This window comes from Phyllobates terribilis, unplaced genomic scaffold, assembly GCF_046119375.1.
Source record: "Phyllobates terribilis strain yellow unplaced genomic scaffold, ASM4611937v1 Scaffold_5__5_contigs__length_657084704, whole genome shotgun sequence".
Classification (NCBI taxonomy): Eukaryota; Metazoa; Chordata; class Amphibia; order Anura; family Dendrobatidae; genus Phyllobates; species Phyllobates terribilis.
Genome location: NW_027362765.1, coordinates 359836140 through 359854241, shown reverse-complemented (window position 1 = coordinate 359854241; position 18102 = coordinate 359836140). Strand labels below are relative to the sequence as shown.

The 18102-nt window shown below is 44.7% G+C and overlaps 1 protein-coding gene across 1 annotated transcript in view; it reads right to left on the bottom strand.

Annotated features, from left to right (window-relative positions):
* Positions 1-1008: 1008 nt before the first annotated feature.
* LOC141271566 (guanylate cyclase 2G-like) overlaps positions 1009-18102 on the bottom strand; it is a 106853-nt gene continuing 89759 nt past the window's right edge. The window contains exons 17-21 of the mRNA XM_073681615.1: positions 13437-13629; positions 10529-10703; positions 5703-5801; positions 5112-5203; positions 1009-1128 (exon numbers count right to left, since the gene is read on the bottom strand). Of these exons, the coding sequence (XP_073537716.1) occupies positions 1009-1128; positions 5112-5203; positions 5703-5801; positions 10529-10703; positions 13437-13629 (679 nt within the window). The remainder of the gene's footprint in view (positions 1129-5111; positions 5204-5702; positions 5802-10528; positions 10704-13436; positions 13630-18102) is intronic.

Genomic DNA, 18102 nt, shown 5'->3' with positions numbered 1-18102 from the left:
GGAGGCGGGGAACTACCCTCAGCTACAAACTGGAGGCTGTGACATTTCACGAGGCGCAGCCCCTCGCTACACCCGCTAGGAAGGCACCACATAGGGTCAGGGAAACTGGCGCCGAAGTTTACCCAGAGAAGGCCTGAGGCAGCCGGACAGAAGCGAGGTCACTGGCGGGGTATGACAGGCCAGAGAAAGGACACACAAAGGGGGTCCTGTGAAATGCTCCAAAGTTATCTGGGAGAAGGCCGAGCCCCTCAACTGGTGAGCACAGTGCGACGAGGGACGTTATGACCAGCTGTAGTAACGTGGATAAAGAACTGTGAGTAAATACCCTGGACTGCATTACAGGACTCTGTGTCGTTACTGCTGCTCCCGCGCACCATCACCCCCAACATCCACACTCACTGCCCTGAGGCTACACTCCTCCCGTGGGGAGTTATACTACCCTCTGCTGCACCCACACCACCAGCCTCAGCGGTCAGCCCTGCAGCGGCGGTTCATTCTGACCGCAATCCACGGGTGGCGCAGTCGGACATTTGGTATAGAGACCGCCATTTGAGTTGACCACCCTGAGCCACGGGACCGGGTCCCCGCCACACGAGGACTACAACCCCCAGCATCTGCAACGGGTCCGGTTCCGGGTATCTCCACACACGCGCGACCCAGGGGGCGCGTCACTACCACGAGTGTGAAAGCACAACCAACATTCAAAAGTGACCAAAACATCAGCCAGAAAGCATTGGTACTGAGATGTGGTCTGTGGTCCCCACCTGCAGAACCACTCCTTTATTGAGGGTGTCTTGATAATTGCCAATAATTTCCATTTATTGTCTATTCCATTTGCACAACAGCATGAGAAATTGATTGTCAATCAGTGTTGCTTCCTAAGTGGACAGTTTGATTTCACAGAAGTTTCATTTACTTGGAGTCATATTCTGTTGTTTAAGTGTCCCCTTTATTTTTTTGAGCAGTGTAATTCTATATGTACAGCCGGTATGTAAGTTATTCTTGGTATCAGATACTCACTTCATACGACCCAAAGTGAGGATCTTCTATATCCGCTGGAAAGTCTGGTAGGGGCATTCGAAAGCCAGATTTGCCTTTCAGCCAATATGTCTTCTGTTTTCCTTTCCCCTAAGAACATATTATTTTATATTTTGGTCATTAAATTGATGTAAATTGGACGAGTTTGATACAACACAGTAAATTGCAGATATTGCGCTCCCACATTTATTACTATTCACCCTTTTGTCTTGCATTCAAACTATTATAATCTTGCACCAAATTTCGATTCTTTTTTGTCACATTCAACCATTGTATTTTTCTTTTTTTGCGAGGTGTTGGACATATACAGCGTGGTTTCGCATATCAGTTGTTTTTCTACCAAGTTATTAATTGCATCTTTCACGAGTGTCACAGAAAAGTTGCAAACTTACTCCAGTGGGAGTGTGGGGTGGAAGGCATTAATCGCTGGAGCAATGGTTTAGACTTCTAGACTATTTTTTTTTTATTTAGTTACATAGTTTGTAATGATGAACATATAAATCTGTCCATCAAGCTCAAATGAGGGATGGAAGATGATGAAGGGAAGCCGTGCAGGTACATCCATAATGTGTGATCCAGTCTGCCCTAAAAGAGCAAGTTTCCCTCCTGATCCCGAACGTTGATTGACAGGATCAACTTTCAGAATAAGAATGTAAACAATGTGCAATATTTTGTAAGTCTGATGCTAAATTTGTGACTTTTGACATTCTTACAGCAGCTCAGACAAATTTTTGAAAGGTTTGTGGAACTTGGAGGAGCAGAGATCATAGAGGGGAGACAAATTCATCATCAAAAATGGACTAAACTTGGACAGAGATGTTCTCCAGTCTGGACGTGACCGGAGTAGACAGTAAATTATGACCGGAGCAGGGCCGGACTTGGGCTAAATTGCGCCCTGTGTAACATTACCCTTTGGTGCCTCCAGGATTTTGCCTTTTCACTCAGTTTTTCTAAGACAAATCCTTGAGCAGAAGACCCTCTTTTATATCCTCTGAAAATTAAATTAAAGGGATTGTCCACTATTCAGACAACCTCTTCTCTATCATTCCATTCCCCCATGTAAAATAATAACATCCAGTGCAGGCACCGTTGCAGCAATTGTAAGATGACAACAGATGACTGGAATACTCTGCATATGTTGTAACATATTGCAGACATTGAATGAATACTGTTTTTGTATTTCCATGAGGGGTTTTAAAGGAGAAAATGGACCCCACAACTAGTTGCACAATTTCTTCAGAATGCAGCGATACCCTGCAACGGCGCCCGCACCGGAGGCTATTATTTTACAAGGGGGAATGTAATGATAGAGAAGAGGTTGTCCGAATAGTGGATGATCCCTTTAATTTTCAGAGGATATAAAAGAGTGCCTTCTGCTCAAGGATTTGTCTTAGAAAAACTGAGTGAAAAGGCAAAATCATGGGGCACCAAAGGGTAATTTAGCCTAAGGCCGGCTCTGTATACAGGGAATTAGGACCAGAGTACAGGGGGAATTAGGACCAGAGTACAGGGGGAATTAGGACCAGAGTACAGGGGGAATTAGGACCAGAGTACAGGGGGAATCAGGACCAGAGTATAGGGGGAATCAGGACCAGAGTACAGGGGGAATCAGGACCAGAGTACAGGGGGAATCAGGACCAGAGTACAGGGGGAATTAGGACCAGAGTACAGGGGGAATTAGGACCAGAGTACAGGGGGAATTAGGACCAGAGTACAGGGGGAATTAGGACCAGAGTACAGGGGGAATTAGGACCAGAGTACACGGGGAATTAGGACCAGAGTAGAAGGGGAATTAGGACCAGAGTACAGGGGGAATCAGGACCAGAGTACAGGGGGAATCAGGACCAGAGTACAGAGGGAATCAGGACCAGAGTACAGGGGGAATCAGGACCAGAGTACAGGGGGAATCAGGACCAGAGTACAGGGGGAATTAGGACCAGAGTACACGGGGAATTAGGACCAGAGTACAGGGGGAATCAGGACCAGAGTACAGGGGGAATCAGGACCAGAGTACAGGGGGAATCAGGACCAGAGTACAGGGGGAATCAGGACCAGAGTACAGGGGGAATCAGGACCAGAGTACAGGGGGAATCAGGACCAGAGTACAGGGGGAATCAGGACCAGAGTACAGGGGGAATTAGGACCAGAGTACACGGGGAATTAGGACCAGAGTACAGGGGGAATCAGGACCAGAGTACAGGGGGAATCAGGACCAGAGTACAGGGGGAATCAGGACCAGAGTACAGGGGGAATCAGGACCAGAGTACAGGGGGAATCAGGACCAGAGTACAGGGGGAATTAGAACCAGAGTACAAGGGGAATCAGGACCAGAGTACAGGGGGAATCAGGACCAGAGTACAGGGGGAATCAGGACCAGAGTACAGGGGGAATCAGGACCAGAGTACAGGGGGAATTAGGACCAGAGTACAGGGAGGAATTAGGACCAGAGTACACGGGGAATTAGGACCAGAGTACACGGGGAATTAGGACCAGAGTACACGGGGAACTAGGACCAGAGTACAGGGGGAACTAGGACCAGAGTACAGGGGGAATTAGGACCAGAGTACAGGGGGAATTAGGACCAGAGTACAGGGGGAATTAGGACCAGAGTACACGAGGAATTAAGACCAGAGTACACGGGGAATTAAGACCAGAGTACAGGGGGAATTAAGACCAGAGTACAGGGGGAATCAGGACCAGAGTACAGGGGGAATCAGAACCAGAGTACACGGGGAATTAGAACCAGAGTACAGGGGGAATTAGAACCAGAGTACAGGGGGAATCAGGACCAGAGTACAGGGGGAATCAGGACCAGAGTACAGGGGGAATCAGGACCAGAGTACAGGGGGAATCAGGACCAGAGTACAGGGGGAATTAGGACCAGAGTACAGGGGGAATTAGGACCAGAGTACAGGGGGAATTAGGACCAGAGTACAGGTGGAATTAGGACCAGAGTACACGGAGAATTAGGACCAGAGTACACAGGGAATTAAGACCAGAGTACAGGGTGAATCAGGACCAGAGTACACGGGGAATTAGAACCAGAGTACACGGGGAATTAGAACCAGAGTACACGGGGAATTAGAACCAGAGTACACAGGGTGAATTAAGACCAGAGTACACGGGGAATTAAGACCAGAGTACACGGGGAATTAAGACTAGAGTACACGGGGAATTAAGACCAGAGTACACGGGGAATTAAGACCAGAGTACACGGGGAACTAGGACCAGAGTACACGGGGAATTAGGACCAGAGTACAGGGGGAATTAGGACCAGAGTACAGGGGGAATTAGGACCAGAGTACAGGGGGGAATTAGGACCAGAGTACAGGGGGGAATTAGGACCAGAGTACAGGGGGGAATTAGGACCAGAGTACACGGGGAATTAGGACCAGAGTACAGGGGGAATTAGGACCAGAGTACAGGGGGAATTAGGACCAGAGTACAGGGGGAATTAGGACCAGAGTACAGGGGGAATTAGGACCAGAGTACAGGGAGAATTAGGACCAGAGTACAGGGGGAATCAGGACCAGAGTACAGGGGGAATTAGGACCAGAGTACAGGGGGAATTAGGACCAGAGTACACGAGGAATTAAGACCAGAGTACACGGGGAATTAAGACCAGAGTACACGGGGAATTAAGACCAGAGTACACGGGGAATTAGAACTAGAGTACAAGGGGAATTAAGACCAGAGTACAGGGGGAATTAAGACCAGAGTACACGGGGAATTAAGACCAGAGAACATGGGGAATTAAGACCAGAGAACACGGGGAATTAAGACCAGAGTACACGGGGAATTAAGACCAGAGAACACGGGGAATTAAGACCAGAGAACACGGGGAATTAAGACCAGAGAACACAGGGAAATAAGACCAGAGAACACGGGGAATTAAGACCAGAGAACACGGGGAATTAAGACCAGAGTACACGGGGAATTAAGACCAGAGTACACGGGGAACTAGGACCAGAGTACAAGGGGAATTAAGACCAGAGTACAAGGGGAATTAAGACCAGAGTACAGGGGGTATTAAGACATCAGATTAGTAGGAGATAATACTGTGCCACTTTTACCTTCACTTGGATCCATCCTCTTTCAGATAATGAATATCCACCAATTTGCTTCAAAGCGCCGGCCGAGGTCTCAGAGATGTGAATCCTCAGAGCTGTGGATGAATCACATCTTTATGAGCTATTAACATGTTCTAGACAGCTGGTCAAAATAAAAAACAAAAACACGTGATCAGATGGTGTGCTCGCAAAACGCATCATGAATAATACTGCAATAACGTACCCAAAACTAGCACCATATAGTACAAAATGACAGTGCCAGATAGTGAGGACATAATACTGTCATATAGTACCTACTTTATAAAGCCATACAGCGCTCACATAATACTGACATGTGGTACCTCCTCATATAATAAAGTCTTATATTACCTACATAATAGTCCGATAGAGTGCTCCTATAATAATAATGTCTTATTGCATCTACATAATAGTACCATACATTGCTCACACAACAGTTCCAAGCAGTGGTCACACAGTGGTACCATACAAGTCCCTCATATTAGGACCTAATGCGATAAAACGATGTAACTTATTTTACACCGATGACGTCACAGTTGCAGTACACACCGGGGAAATGCACCGGGGTTCACCTACGTAAACTGTTGCTTTCCATGCGTGACGCAGTGTTAACAGTATCCCCAAACAGACAGTACCTCGGCATCGTCACACCCACCACCCCGGCTACCACAGGACCTGCAAACAGGAGAAAGAGGAGGAGAGAAAGTCATAATGACACATAATGTAACACAGAATATGGAGGCGACAACAACAGCAGGAGCTGAAACCGTAATTCATCCAGAACATCAGTCACAATATGTAAGATTCCTCTTAGCTCTCAGGATGCAGATCCGGCCGCATGATGGTTATGTATATGCCGACAGCAGGTGTGGTGAAGAGCTGCTCAGAGGATAATTATAAAGTGTGTACACTGATTGCACCAGCAGAATAGTGAGTGCAGCTCTGGAGCATAATACAGGATGTAACTCAGGATCAGTATTGTATGTACACAGAGACTGCACCAGCAGAATAGTGAGTGCAGCTCTGGAGTATAATACAGGATGTAACTCAGGATCAGTAATGTAATGTATGTACATAGTGACTGCACCAGCAGAATAGTGAGTGCAGCTCTGGAGTATAATACAGGAGGTAACTCAGGATCAGTAATGTAATGTATGTATATAGTGACTGCACCAGCAGAATAGTGAGTGCAGCTCTGGAGTATAACACAGGATGTGACTCAGGATCAGTAATGTAATGTATGTACACAGTGACTGCACCAGCAGAATAGTGAGTGCAGCTCTGGAGTATAATACAGGATGTGACTCAGGATCAGTAATGTAATGTATGTACACAGTGACTGCACCAGCAGAATAGTGAGTGCAGCTCTGGAGTATAATACAGGATGTAACTCAGGATCAGTAATGTAATGTATGTACACAGTGACTGCACCAGCAGAATAGTGAGTGCAGCTCTGGGGTATAATACAGGATGTCACTCAGGATCAGTAATGTAATGTATGTACACAGTGACTGCACCAGCAGAATAGTGAGTGCAGCTCTGGAGTATAATACAGGATGTAACTCAGGATCAGTAATGTAATGTATGTACACAGTGACTGCAGCAGCAGAATAGTGAGTTCAGCTCTGGAGTATAATACAGGATGTAACTCAGGATCAGTAATGTAATGTATGTACACAGTGACTGCACCAGCAGAATAGTGAGTGCAGCTCTGGAGTATAATACAGGAGGTAACTCAGGATCAGTAATGTAATGTATGTACACAGTGACTGCACCAGCAGAATAGTGAGTGCAGCTCTGGAGGATAATACAGGAGGTAACTCAGGATCAGTAATGTAATGTATGTACACAGTGACTGCACCAGCAGAATAGTGAGTGCAGCTCTGGAGTATAATGCAGGATGTAACTCAGGATCAGTAATGTAATGTATGTACACAGTGACTGCACCAGCAGAATAGTGAGTGCAGCTCTGGAGCATAATACAGGATGTAACTCAGGATCAGTAATGTAATGTATGTACACAGTGACTGCACCAGCAGAATAGTGAGTGCAGCTCTGGAGTATAATACAGGAGGTAACTCAGGATCAGTAATGTAATGTATGTATATAGTGACTGCACCAGCAGAATAGTGAGTGCAGCTCTGGAGTATAACACAGGATGTGACTCAGGATCAGTAATGTAATGTATGTACACAGTGACTGCACCAGCAGAATAGTGAGTGCAGCTCTGGAGTATAATACAGGATGTGACTCAGGATCAGTAATGTAATGTATGTACACAGTGACTGCACCAGCAGAATAGTGAGTGCAGCTCTGGAGTATAATACAGGATGTAACTCAGGATCAGTAATGTAATGTATGTACACAGTGACTGCACCAGCAGAATAGTGAGTGCAGCTCTGGGGTATAATACAGGATGTCACTCAGGATCAGTAATGTAATGTATGTACACAGTGACTGCACCAGCAGAATAGTGAGTGCAGCTCTGGAGTATAATACAGGATGTAACTCAGGATCAGTAATGTAATGTATGTACACAGTGACTGCAGCAGCAGAATAGTGAGTTCAGCTCTGGAGTATAATACAGGATGTAACTCAGGATCAGTAATGTAATGTATGTACACAGTGACTGCACCAGCAGAATAGTGAGTGCAGCTCTGGAGTATAATACAGGATGTAACTCAGGATCAGTAATGTAATGTAAGTACACAGTGACTGCACCAGCAGAATAGTGAGTGCAGCTCTGGAGTATAATACAGGAGGTAACTCAGGATCAGTAATGTAATGTATGTACACAGTGACTGCACCAGCAGAATAGTGAGTGCAGCTCTGGAGTATAATACAGGATGTAACTCAGGATCAGTAATGTAATGTATGTACACAGTGACTGCACCAGCAGAATAGTGAGTGCAGCTCTGGAGTATAATACAGGATGTAACTCAGGATCAGTAATGTAATGTAAGTACACAGTGACTGCACCAGCAGAATAGTGAGTGCAGCTCTGGAGTATAATACAGGATGTGACTCGGGATCAGTAATGTAATGTATGTACACAGTGACTGCACCAGCAGAATAGTGAGTGCAGCTCTGGAGTATAATACAGGAGGTAACTCAGGATCAGTAATGTAATGTATGTTCACAGTGACTCCACCAGCAGAATAGTGAGTGCAGCTCTGGAGTATAATACAGGAGGTAACTCAGGATCAGTAATGTAATGTATGTACACAGTGACTGCACCAGCAGAATAGTGAGTGCAGCTCTGGAGTATAATACAGGATGTAACTCAGGATCAGTAATGTAATATATGTAGACAGTGACTGCACCAGCAGAATAGTGAGTGCAGCTCTGGAGTATAATACAGGAGGTAACTCAGGATCAGTAATGTAATGTATGTACACAGTGACTGCACCAGCAGAATAGTGAGTGCAGCTCTGGAGTATAATACAGGATGTAACTCAGGATCAGTAATGTAATGTAAGTACACAGTGACTGCACCAGCAGAATAGTGAGTGCAGCTCTGGAGTATAATACAGGATGTAACTCAGGATCAGTAATGTAATGTATGTACACAGTGACTGCACCAGCAGAATAGTGAGTGCAGCTCTGGAGTATAATACAGGATGTAACTCAGGATCAGTAATGTAATGTAAGTACACAGTGACTGCACCAGCAGAATAGTGAGTGCAGCTCTGGAGTATAATACAGGATGTAACTCAGGATCAGTAATGTAATGTATGTACACAGTGACTGCACCAGCAGAATAGTGAGTGCAGCTCTGGAGTATAATACAGGAGGTAACTGAGGATCAGTAATGTAATGTATGTACATAGTGACTGCACCAGCAGAATAGCGAGTGCAGCTCTGGAGTATAATACAGTCAGGTAACTCGGGATCAGTAATGTAATGTATGTACACAGTGACTGCACCAGCAGAATAGTGAATGCAGCTCTGGAGTATAATACAGGAGGTAACTCAGGATCAGTAATGTAATGTATGTACGCAGTGACTGCAGCAGCAGAATAGTGAGTGCAGCTCTGGAGTATAATACAGGATGTAACTCAGGATCAGTAATGTAATGTATGTACACAGTGACTCCACCAGCAGAATAGTGAGTGCAGCTCTGGAGTATAATACAGGATGTAACTCAGGATCAGTAATGTAATGTATGTACACAGTGACTGCACCAGCAGAATAGTGAGTGCAGCTCTGGAGTATAATACAGGATGTAACTCAGGATCAGTAATTAATGTATGTACACAGTGACTGCACCAGCAGAATAGTGAGTGCAGCTCTGGTATATAATACAGGAGGTAACTCAGGATCAGTAATGTAATGTATGTACACAGTGACTGCAGCAGCAGAATAGCGAGTGCAGCTCTGGAGTATAATACAGGATGTAACTCAGGATCAGTAATGTAATGTATGTACACAGTGACTCCACCAGCAGAATAGTGAGTGCAGCTCTAGAGGATAATACAGGATGTAACTCAGGATCAGTAATGTAATGTATGTACACAGTGACTGCACCAGCAGAATAGTGAGTGCAGCTCTGGAGTATAATACAGTCAGGTAACTCAGGATCAGTAATGTAATGTATGTACACAGTGACTCCACCAGCAGAATAGTGAGTGCAGCTCTGGAGTATAATACAGGATGTAACTCAGGATCAGTAATGTAATGTATGTACACAGTGACTGCACCAGCAGAATAGTGAGTGCAGCTCTGGGGTATAATACAGGATGTAACTCAGGATCAGTACAGGATCAGTAATGTAATGTATGTACACAGTGACTGCACCAGCAGAATAGTGAGTGCAGCTCTGGAGTATAATACAGGATGTAACTCAGGATCAGTAATGTAATGTATGTACACAGTGACTGCACCAGCAGAATAGTGAGTGCAGCTCTGGGGTATAATACAGGATGTAACTCAGGATCAGTACAGGATCAGTAATGTAATGTATGTACACAGTGACTGCACCAGCAGAATAGTGAGTGCAGCTCTGGAGTATAATACAGGATGTAACTCAGGATCAGTAATATAATGTATGTACACAGTGACTGCACCAGCAGAATAGTGAGTGCAGCTCTGGAGTATAATACAGGATGTAACTCAGGATCAGTAATGTAATGTATGTACACAGTGACTGCACCAGCAGAATAGTGAGTGCAGCTCTGGAGTATAATACAGGATGTAACTCAGGATCAGTAATGTAATGTATGTACACAGTGCCTGCACCAGCAGAATAGTGAGTGCAGCTCTGGAGTATAATACAGGATGTAACTCAGGATCAGTAATGTAATGCATGTACACAGTGACTCCACCAGCAGAATAGTGAGTGCAGCTCTGGGGTATATACACAGTGACTCCACATGTGATGTGGGTTCAGGTAACTCACATACCGGTGTTCAGACCAATCCGCAGCTTCAGCTTTTCATCTGGCATGTGTCGGATTCTGAAGGTCATCATTGCGCTGAGGAAATGCAGAGACATGGTGGCAATTTCCTCCACGTGACCGATGCCGTTGCGGAGTGGGAGACCACTGGCGACCATATAAGCATCTCCAATAGTTTCCACCTGCAAACATTGCTATCGATCAAAACAACAACTCTCAACATGGTCAGATTACTTACAGTCTGTAACTGGGCAGAGCTGCAGCCACTTAATGACTAAGGAATGGGCTGCTGATAATATATTGTTACAGCACAGACCCCCTTAGGTTGTTCTCTGAAATGGATAGCCCATTTAAAATTAGAAGGGTTCCAATCTTCATGCCTTTAACTATGTAATACACTTATAAAAGGTCCTATAGGTATATGGGAGTATCACGTATAAGGCTGTGTGTGAACGATCAGGAAAATTTCTGCAGCGTTTCTGCACCTCTTGGCAGCAAAAACTCTGCAGAAAATCTGCAGTGTTTTCATGTGTTTTTCCCAAAGCATTGTATCGGAAAAACACAGGCAAAAGCGCACAAAGAATGGACATGCTGCTTCTTTTTCTGCACATGATATTCAGTCAGGAAAAATCCTGATCATGTGAACAGAGCTTGCAAAATGTCATAAATGTCATGTTTATTGAAAAATACATAGAGAAACAATTTTTTCTTTACTAAAAACAGTTAAAAAGAAGTCAAACTGCAGAGATAATAGGCAAGTATAAATCATTTTGTGTTAGTCCAAAGAAATGTACATCAGTCTAAATACAGAGAACAAGAATATGCCAACAAATCTCCACCTAGTGGTCAAACATGTGCATAGATCCTGATATAAGAATGATGCGGATTATGTATCCAATAGCCCCCAGTAAGGAGATTTACCTTAATGTGTCAATAAAGTAGCTCCAAAAATGAATGAATATAATATTTAATCATGTACTAATAAAGTGCAAGTGCTTATGACCAAGCGGTTATAATTTTGTTTAAGGCAAGGTCTTGTACAAGTTAATGGATACAGGGTTAGACCAGTTAGATTCTCATATACAAAGCAATCATAGGCCAGGAGGTGTATAGTACCTAACAAAGTGGAAGTGCTTATATAATAAGAAAAGCAGGCACTCATGATTGTCAGGGTGTGTAGTGAACAGTTAGCCCAAAAAAACAGACACAAAAAATACATCAAAGGACAAATGAATACTTAATGTTTTCCACCTTTTCACCCTCTGACGCGCGTTTCGCCAAGTGCTTCCTCAGAAAGAGTATATACATTACACTGAATGCCCTTTTCTTTTTTCTCCAAATGGGTCATTATTTGTTGGCATATTCCTGTTCTCTGTATTTAGACTGATGTACATTTCTTTGGACTAACACAAAATGGTTTATACTTAGCTATTGTTTCTACAGTTTAATTTTTCTTTACTAAAAACAGTTAAAAAGAAGTCAGTTTCTAAATGTATTTTTCAATAAAGATTGAGTTCTGTTGTTGGCTTTATATAACCCCTGGCAAAAATTCTGGAATCACCGGGCTCGGAGGATGTTCATTCAGTTGTTTAATGTTGTTGAAAAAAAGCAGATCACAGACATGGCGCAAAACTAAAGTCATTTCAAATGGCAACTTTATAGCTTTAAGAAGCACTAAAAGAAATTAAGATTAAAAATGTGGTACTCAGTAAGGGTAATTTTTTTCAGACCAAGCAGAGGGAAAAAAATTATGGAATCACTCAATTCTGAGGAAAAAATTATGGAATCATGAAAAACAAACACACAAATGAACACTCCAATACATCACTAGTATTTTGTTGCACCACCTCTGGCTTTAATAACAGCTTGCAGTCTCTGAGGCATGGGCTTAATGAGTGACAAACAGTACTCTTCATCAATCTGGCTCCAACTTTCTCTGATTGCTGTTGCCAGATCAGCTTTGCAGGTTGGAGTCTTGTCATGGACCATTTTCTTCAACTTCCACCAAAGATTTTCAATTGGATTGAGATCTGGACTATTTACAGGCCATGACATTGACCTTGTGTGTCTTCTTTCAAGGAATGTTTTCACAGTTTTTGCTCTATGGCAGGATGCATTATCATCTTGAAAAAATGATGTCATCATCCCCAAGCATCCTTTCAATTGATGGGATAAGAAAACTGTCAGTCCACTTGGTGCAACAAGGTGTGATCACTCCTTTTTAGATGCAGACTAACGAGCAGATCTAATTTGATGCAGGTGTTAGTTTTGGAAATGAAAATTTACAGGGTGATTCCATTATTTTTTCCTCAGAATTGAGTGATTCCATAATTTTTTCCCTCTGCTTGGTCTGAAAAAAATTACCCTTACTGAGTACCACATTTTTAATCTTGATTTCTTTTAGTGTTTCTTAAAGCCCTAAAGTTGCCATTTGAAATGACTTTAGTTTTGTGCCATGTCTGTGATCGGCTTTTTTCCAACAACATTAAACAACTGAATGAACATCCTCCGAGCCTGGTGATTCCATAATTTTTGCCAGGGGTTGTATATATCCCAGATGCTGAGAACAGATTCAGATCTATTCCTTTTTACAGCTGAGTGTTTGTTATAATGTATCAGCAGACAATCTCTGAAGGAAACAGCAACTAAAATCTTTGTCTTAAACTAAATGATTGGAGTACAAGCGACTTGTTTAAACTGGATGTATTAGTAACAAACCTTCAGCTGTAAGAAATATACGGTCACCTAAAGCTCAAGATGAAATAGAATATCTGCTAATCCAGCACGTCAGAAGCACCAACAATGCTGGACTATTGGAATATTCCTGCCGTATAATGAAGATAACCCTTGTATACGCAGATAATACTATGCATAGAATACAATGTGTCGCTGTAGGACCCCGGGACCCCTCTTACCTTGTAGACGTCGTATGCTTTGATAATCTCATCGAACAAGCTGTACAGGTCATTGAGTAAATCCACAACCTGGAGGGGAGTGCTGGATGAGCAGAGGGTGGTGAACCCCACAATGTCCGAAAAGAAGATGGTCACCGAGCTGAAGCTCTCCGGTTCCACCGATTTACCGGCCATGAGCTGCTCTGCAATGAAGCTGAACATGGAAGACACACAGTAACATTGCCCCATGTAACCCGAGCAAAGCTCCCACCAACATCCATCATCTCAGAGGAAGACTGGGGAAAGTGGGGGTCATCGAGGCTATGACCAGGGGGCACTAATATCAAGTAACAGGTGTGAATGGAAACCTACTGCCCCATCCTACATCACAGGATGTCAGCTAAGCAGGGAGGCTGCAGTCTGGCTATGACATGCTTGCTGACTGTATCCAATAAGAAGAATTTCCCATGGAGTTTAAGTGTGTGATGCTTGAAGTAAGTAAGGTTTACTCATTGTAAGACATATAACAAAAAGATATCTGCAGTTTCACCTTCCTACGTGTTTTAAGTCTTCATTATTTTCAAACAAATCGCTTGCAGTCAGTGAATAGGAGCATGCCGTTTACATTCAGAGGCGAGAATCCCGCTCTGCTGTCAGTCTAAGCTTTGTTACTTCACAGAGGATTTTCTACACTGATACAATGTAACAAACCCTTACTTCTGAATCATGTTTTTATTTCTCTCCTTGCAGCCCCTTTATGTGCAGTCTGCCAGCACTGTACTATATATAGGGCAGCACGGTGGCTCAGTGGTTAGCACTGTACTATATATAGGGCAGCACGGTGGCTCAGTGGTTAGCACTGTACTATATATAGGGCAGCACGGTGGCTCAGTGGTTAGCACTGTACTATATATAGGGCAGCACAGTGGCTCAGTGGTTAGCACTGTACTATATATAGGGCAGCAAGGTGGCTCAGTGGTTAGCACTGTACTATATATAGGGCAGCACAGTGGCTCAGTGGTTAGCACTGTACTATATACAGGGCAGCACAGTGGCTCAGTGGTTAGCACTGTACTATATATAGGGCAGCAAGGTGGCTCAGTGGTTAGCACTGTACTATATATAGGGCAGCACGGTGGCTCAGTGGTTAGCACTGTACTATATATAGGGCAGCAAGGTGGCTCAGTGGTTAGCAGTGTACTATATATAGGGCAGCACGGTGGCTCAGTGGTTAGCACTGTACTATATATAGGGCAGCAAGGTGGCTCAGTGGTTAGCACTGTACTATATATAGGGCAGCACAGTGGCTCAGTGGACAGCACTGTACTATATACAGGGCAGCATGGTGGCTCAGTGGTTAGCACTGTACTATATATAGGGCAGCAAGGTGGCTCAGTGGTTAGCACTGTACTATATATAGGGCAGCACAGTGGCTCAGTGGACAGCACTGTACTATATACAGGGCAGCATGGTGGCTCAGTGGTCAGCACTGTACTATATACAGGGCAGCATGGTGGCTCAGTGGTTAGCACTGTACTATATATAGGGCAGCAAGGTGGCTCAGTGGTTAGCAGTGTACTATATATAGGGCAGCAAGGTGGCTCAGTGGTTAGCAGTGTACTATATATAGGGCAGCACGGTGGCTCAGTGGTTAGCACTGTACTATATATAGGGCAGCACGGTGGCTCAGTGGTTAGCACTGTACTATATATAGGGCAGCACAGTGGCTCAGTGGTTAGCACTGTACTATATATAGGGCAGCAAGGTGGCTCAGTGGTTAGCACTGTACTATATATAGGGCAGCACAGTGGCTCAGTGGTTAGCACTGTACTATATACAGGGCAGCACAGTGGCTCAGTGGTTAGCACTGTACTATATATAGGGCAGCAAGGTGGCTCAGTGGTTAGCACTGTACTATATATAGGGCAGCACGGTGGCTCAGTGGTTAGCACTGTACTATATATAGGGCAGCAAGGTGGCTCAGTGGTTAGCAGTGTACTATATATAGGGCAGCACGGTGGCTCAGTGGTTAGCACTGTACTATATATAGGGCAGCAAGGTGGCTCAGTGGTTAGCACTGTACTATATATAGGGCAGCACAGTGGCTCAGTGGACAGCACTGTACTATATACAGGGCAGCATGGTGGCTCAGTGGTTAGCACTGTACTATATATAGGGCAGCAAGGTGGCTCAGTGGTTAGCACTGTACTATATATAGGGCAGCACAGTGGCTCAGTGGACAGCACTGTACTATATACAGGGCAGCATGGTGGCTCAGTGGTCAGCACTGTACTATATACAGGGCAGCATGGTGGCTCAGTGGTTAGCACTGTACTATATATAGGGCAGCAAGGTGGCTCAGTGGTTAGCAGTGTACTATATATAGGGCAGCAAGGTGGCTCAGTGGTTAGCAGTGTACTATATATAGGGCAGCAAGGTGGCTCAGTGGTTAGCAGTGTACTATATATAGGGCAGCAACGTGGCTCAGTGGTTAGCACTGTACTGTATATAGGGCAGCAAGGTGGCTCAGTGGTTAGCAGTGTACTATATATAGGGCAGCACGGTGGCTCAGTGGTTAGCAATGTACTATATACAGGGCAGCACAGAGGCTCAGTGATCAGCACTGTACTATATATAGGGCAGCAAGGTGGCTCAGTGGTTAGCACTGTACTATATATAGGGCAGCACGGTGGCTCAGTGGTTAGCACTGTACTATATATAGGGCAGCACGGTGGCTCAGTGGTTTGCACTGTACTATATATAGGGCAGCACGGTGGCTCAGTAGTCAGCACTGTACTATATATAGGGCAGCACGGTGGCTCAGTGGTCAGCACTGTACTATATATAGGGCAGCACGGTGGCTCAGTGGTCAGCACTGTACTATATATAGGGCAGCACGGTGGCTCAGTAGTCAGCACTGTACTATATATAGGGCAGCAAGGTGGCTCAGTGGTTAGCACTGTACTATATATAGGGCAGCAAGGTGGCTCAGTGGTTAGCACTGTACTATATATAGGGCAGCAAGGTGGCTCAGTGGTTAGCAGTGTACTATATATAGGGCAGCAAGGTGGCTCAGTGGTTAGCAGTGTACTATATATAGGGCAGCAAGGTGGCTCAGTGGTTAGCACTGTACTGTATATAGGGCAGCAAGGTGGCTCAGTGGTTAGCAGTGTACTATATATAGGGCAGCACGGTAGCTCGGTGGTTAGCAATGTACTATATACAGGGCAGCACAGAGGCTCAGTGGTCAGCACTGTACTATATATAGGGCAGCAAGGTGGCTCAGTGGTTAGCACTGTACTATATATAGGGCAGCACAGTGGCTCAGTGGACAGCACTGAAGCCTTGCAGTACTGGAGTCCTGGGTTCAAATCCCACCAAGGAGTTTGTATGTTCTTTCCGTGTTTATGTGAGTTTCCTCCAACACTATAAAAACTTACTGATAGGGACCTTCAATTTTGGGGACAGTGACAATGACATCTGTGGAATTAATGGTGCTATTATATAAGTGAGTAAAATAAAGTTAAAATAAGAGTTATCTGCTGTTCTGTGGACTGCATCTCCACATTGCACAGACTGGTTTAAGGGTATGTTCACACGATCTGTAGCCGCCTGCGGCCCCAACACTGCGGAATACGTATTGCAAAAACAATGAAGAATTTAAGCAGAAAAATATTGCCCCCACTGGAGTCCATGCTACTTAAGAAGTAGGAATCGTTTTCCATTGTGTATGGCCCTTTAATAACCAGTGTCTCAGTCAAGGCCAGCATCACCCGGTGCTCCTAGGCAAGTGCCGGGGCCCTGGATAAATGGGGAGGCCCACTCACCATTTGCAGGGTCGCAACTACTGCGGTCACAACGGTCACCGCTGCGGCCACCCCAGCGGATGAGGGGTCCGCCGACACCAGCAAATATTTCAGCTGGATGTGCATCCTCAGACACACATTCAGCTAAAGTGTAGTGCAGTGCACAGACCCATCTGGTCCGTGCGCAACGATACACGCTGCCGGCCAGTCAGAAGCCAGCAGCTGACGTTGGCGTGCAAGTGACCGGGGGCGCAAGGCAGGGACGTCATGAAGTCAGATGCCAGCTTCAGAAGAGCACACGGTGGCCATACTACTACATGGATGACTATGGGCTGTGCATTATACTATATGGAGGACTATGGGCTGTGCACCATACTACATGGAGGACTATGGGCTGTGCACCATACTACATGGAGGACTATGGGGAGTGCATTATACTGTATGGAGGACTATGGGGAGTGCATTATATTACATGGAGGACTATGGGGAGTGTGTTATACTATATGGAGCACTATGGGCAGTGTATTATACTGTATGGAGGACTATGGGGAGTGTATTATACTGTATGGAGCACTATGGGCAGTGTATTATACTGTATGGAGGACTATGGGGAGTGTATTATACTACATAGAGGACTATGGGGAGTGTATTATACTGTATGGAGCACTATGGGCAGTGTATTATACTGTATGGAGGACTATGGGGAGTGCATTATACTACATGGAGGACTATGGGGAGTGCATTATACTGTATGGAGGACTATGGAGAGTGTATTATACTGTATGGAGCACTATGGGCAGTGTATTATACTACATGGAGGACTATGGGGAGTGCATTATACTACATGGAGGACTATGGGGAGTGCATTATACTATATGGAG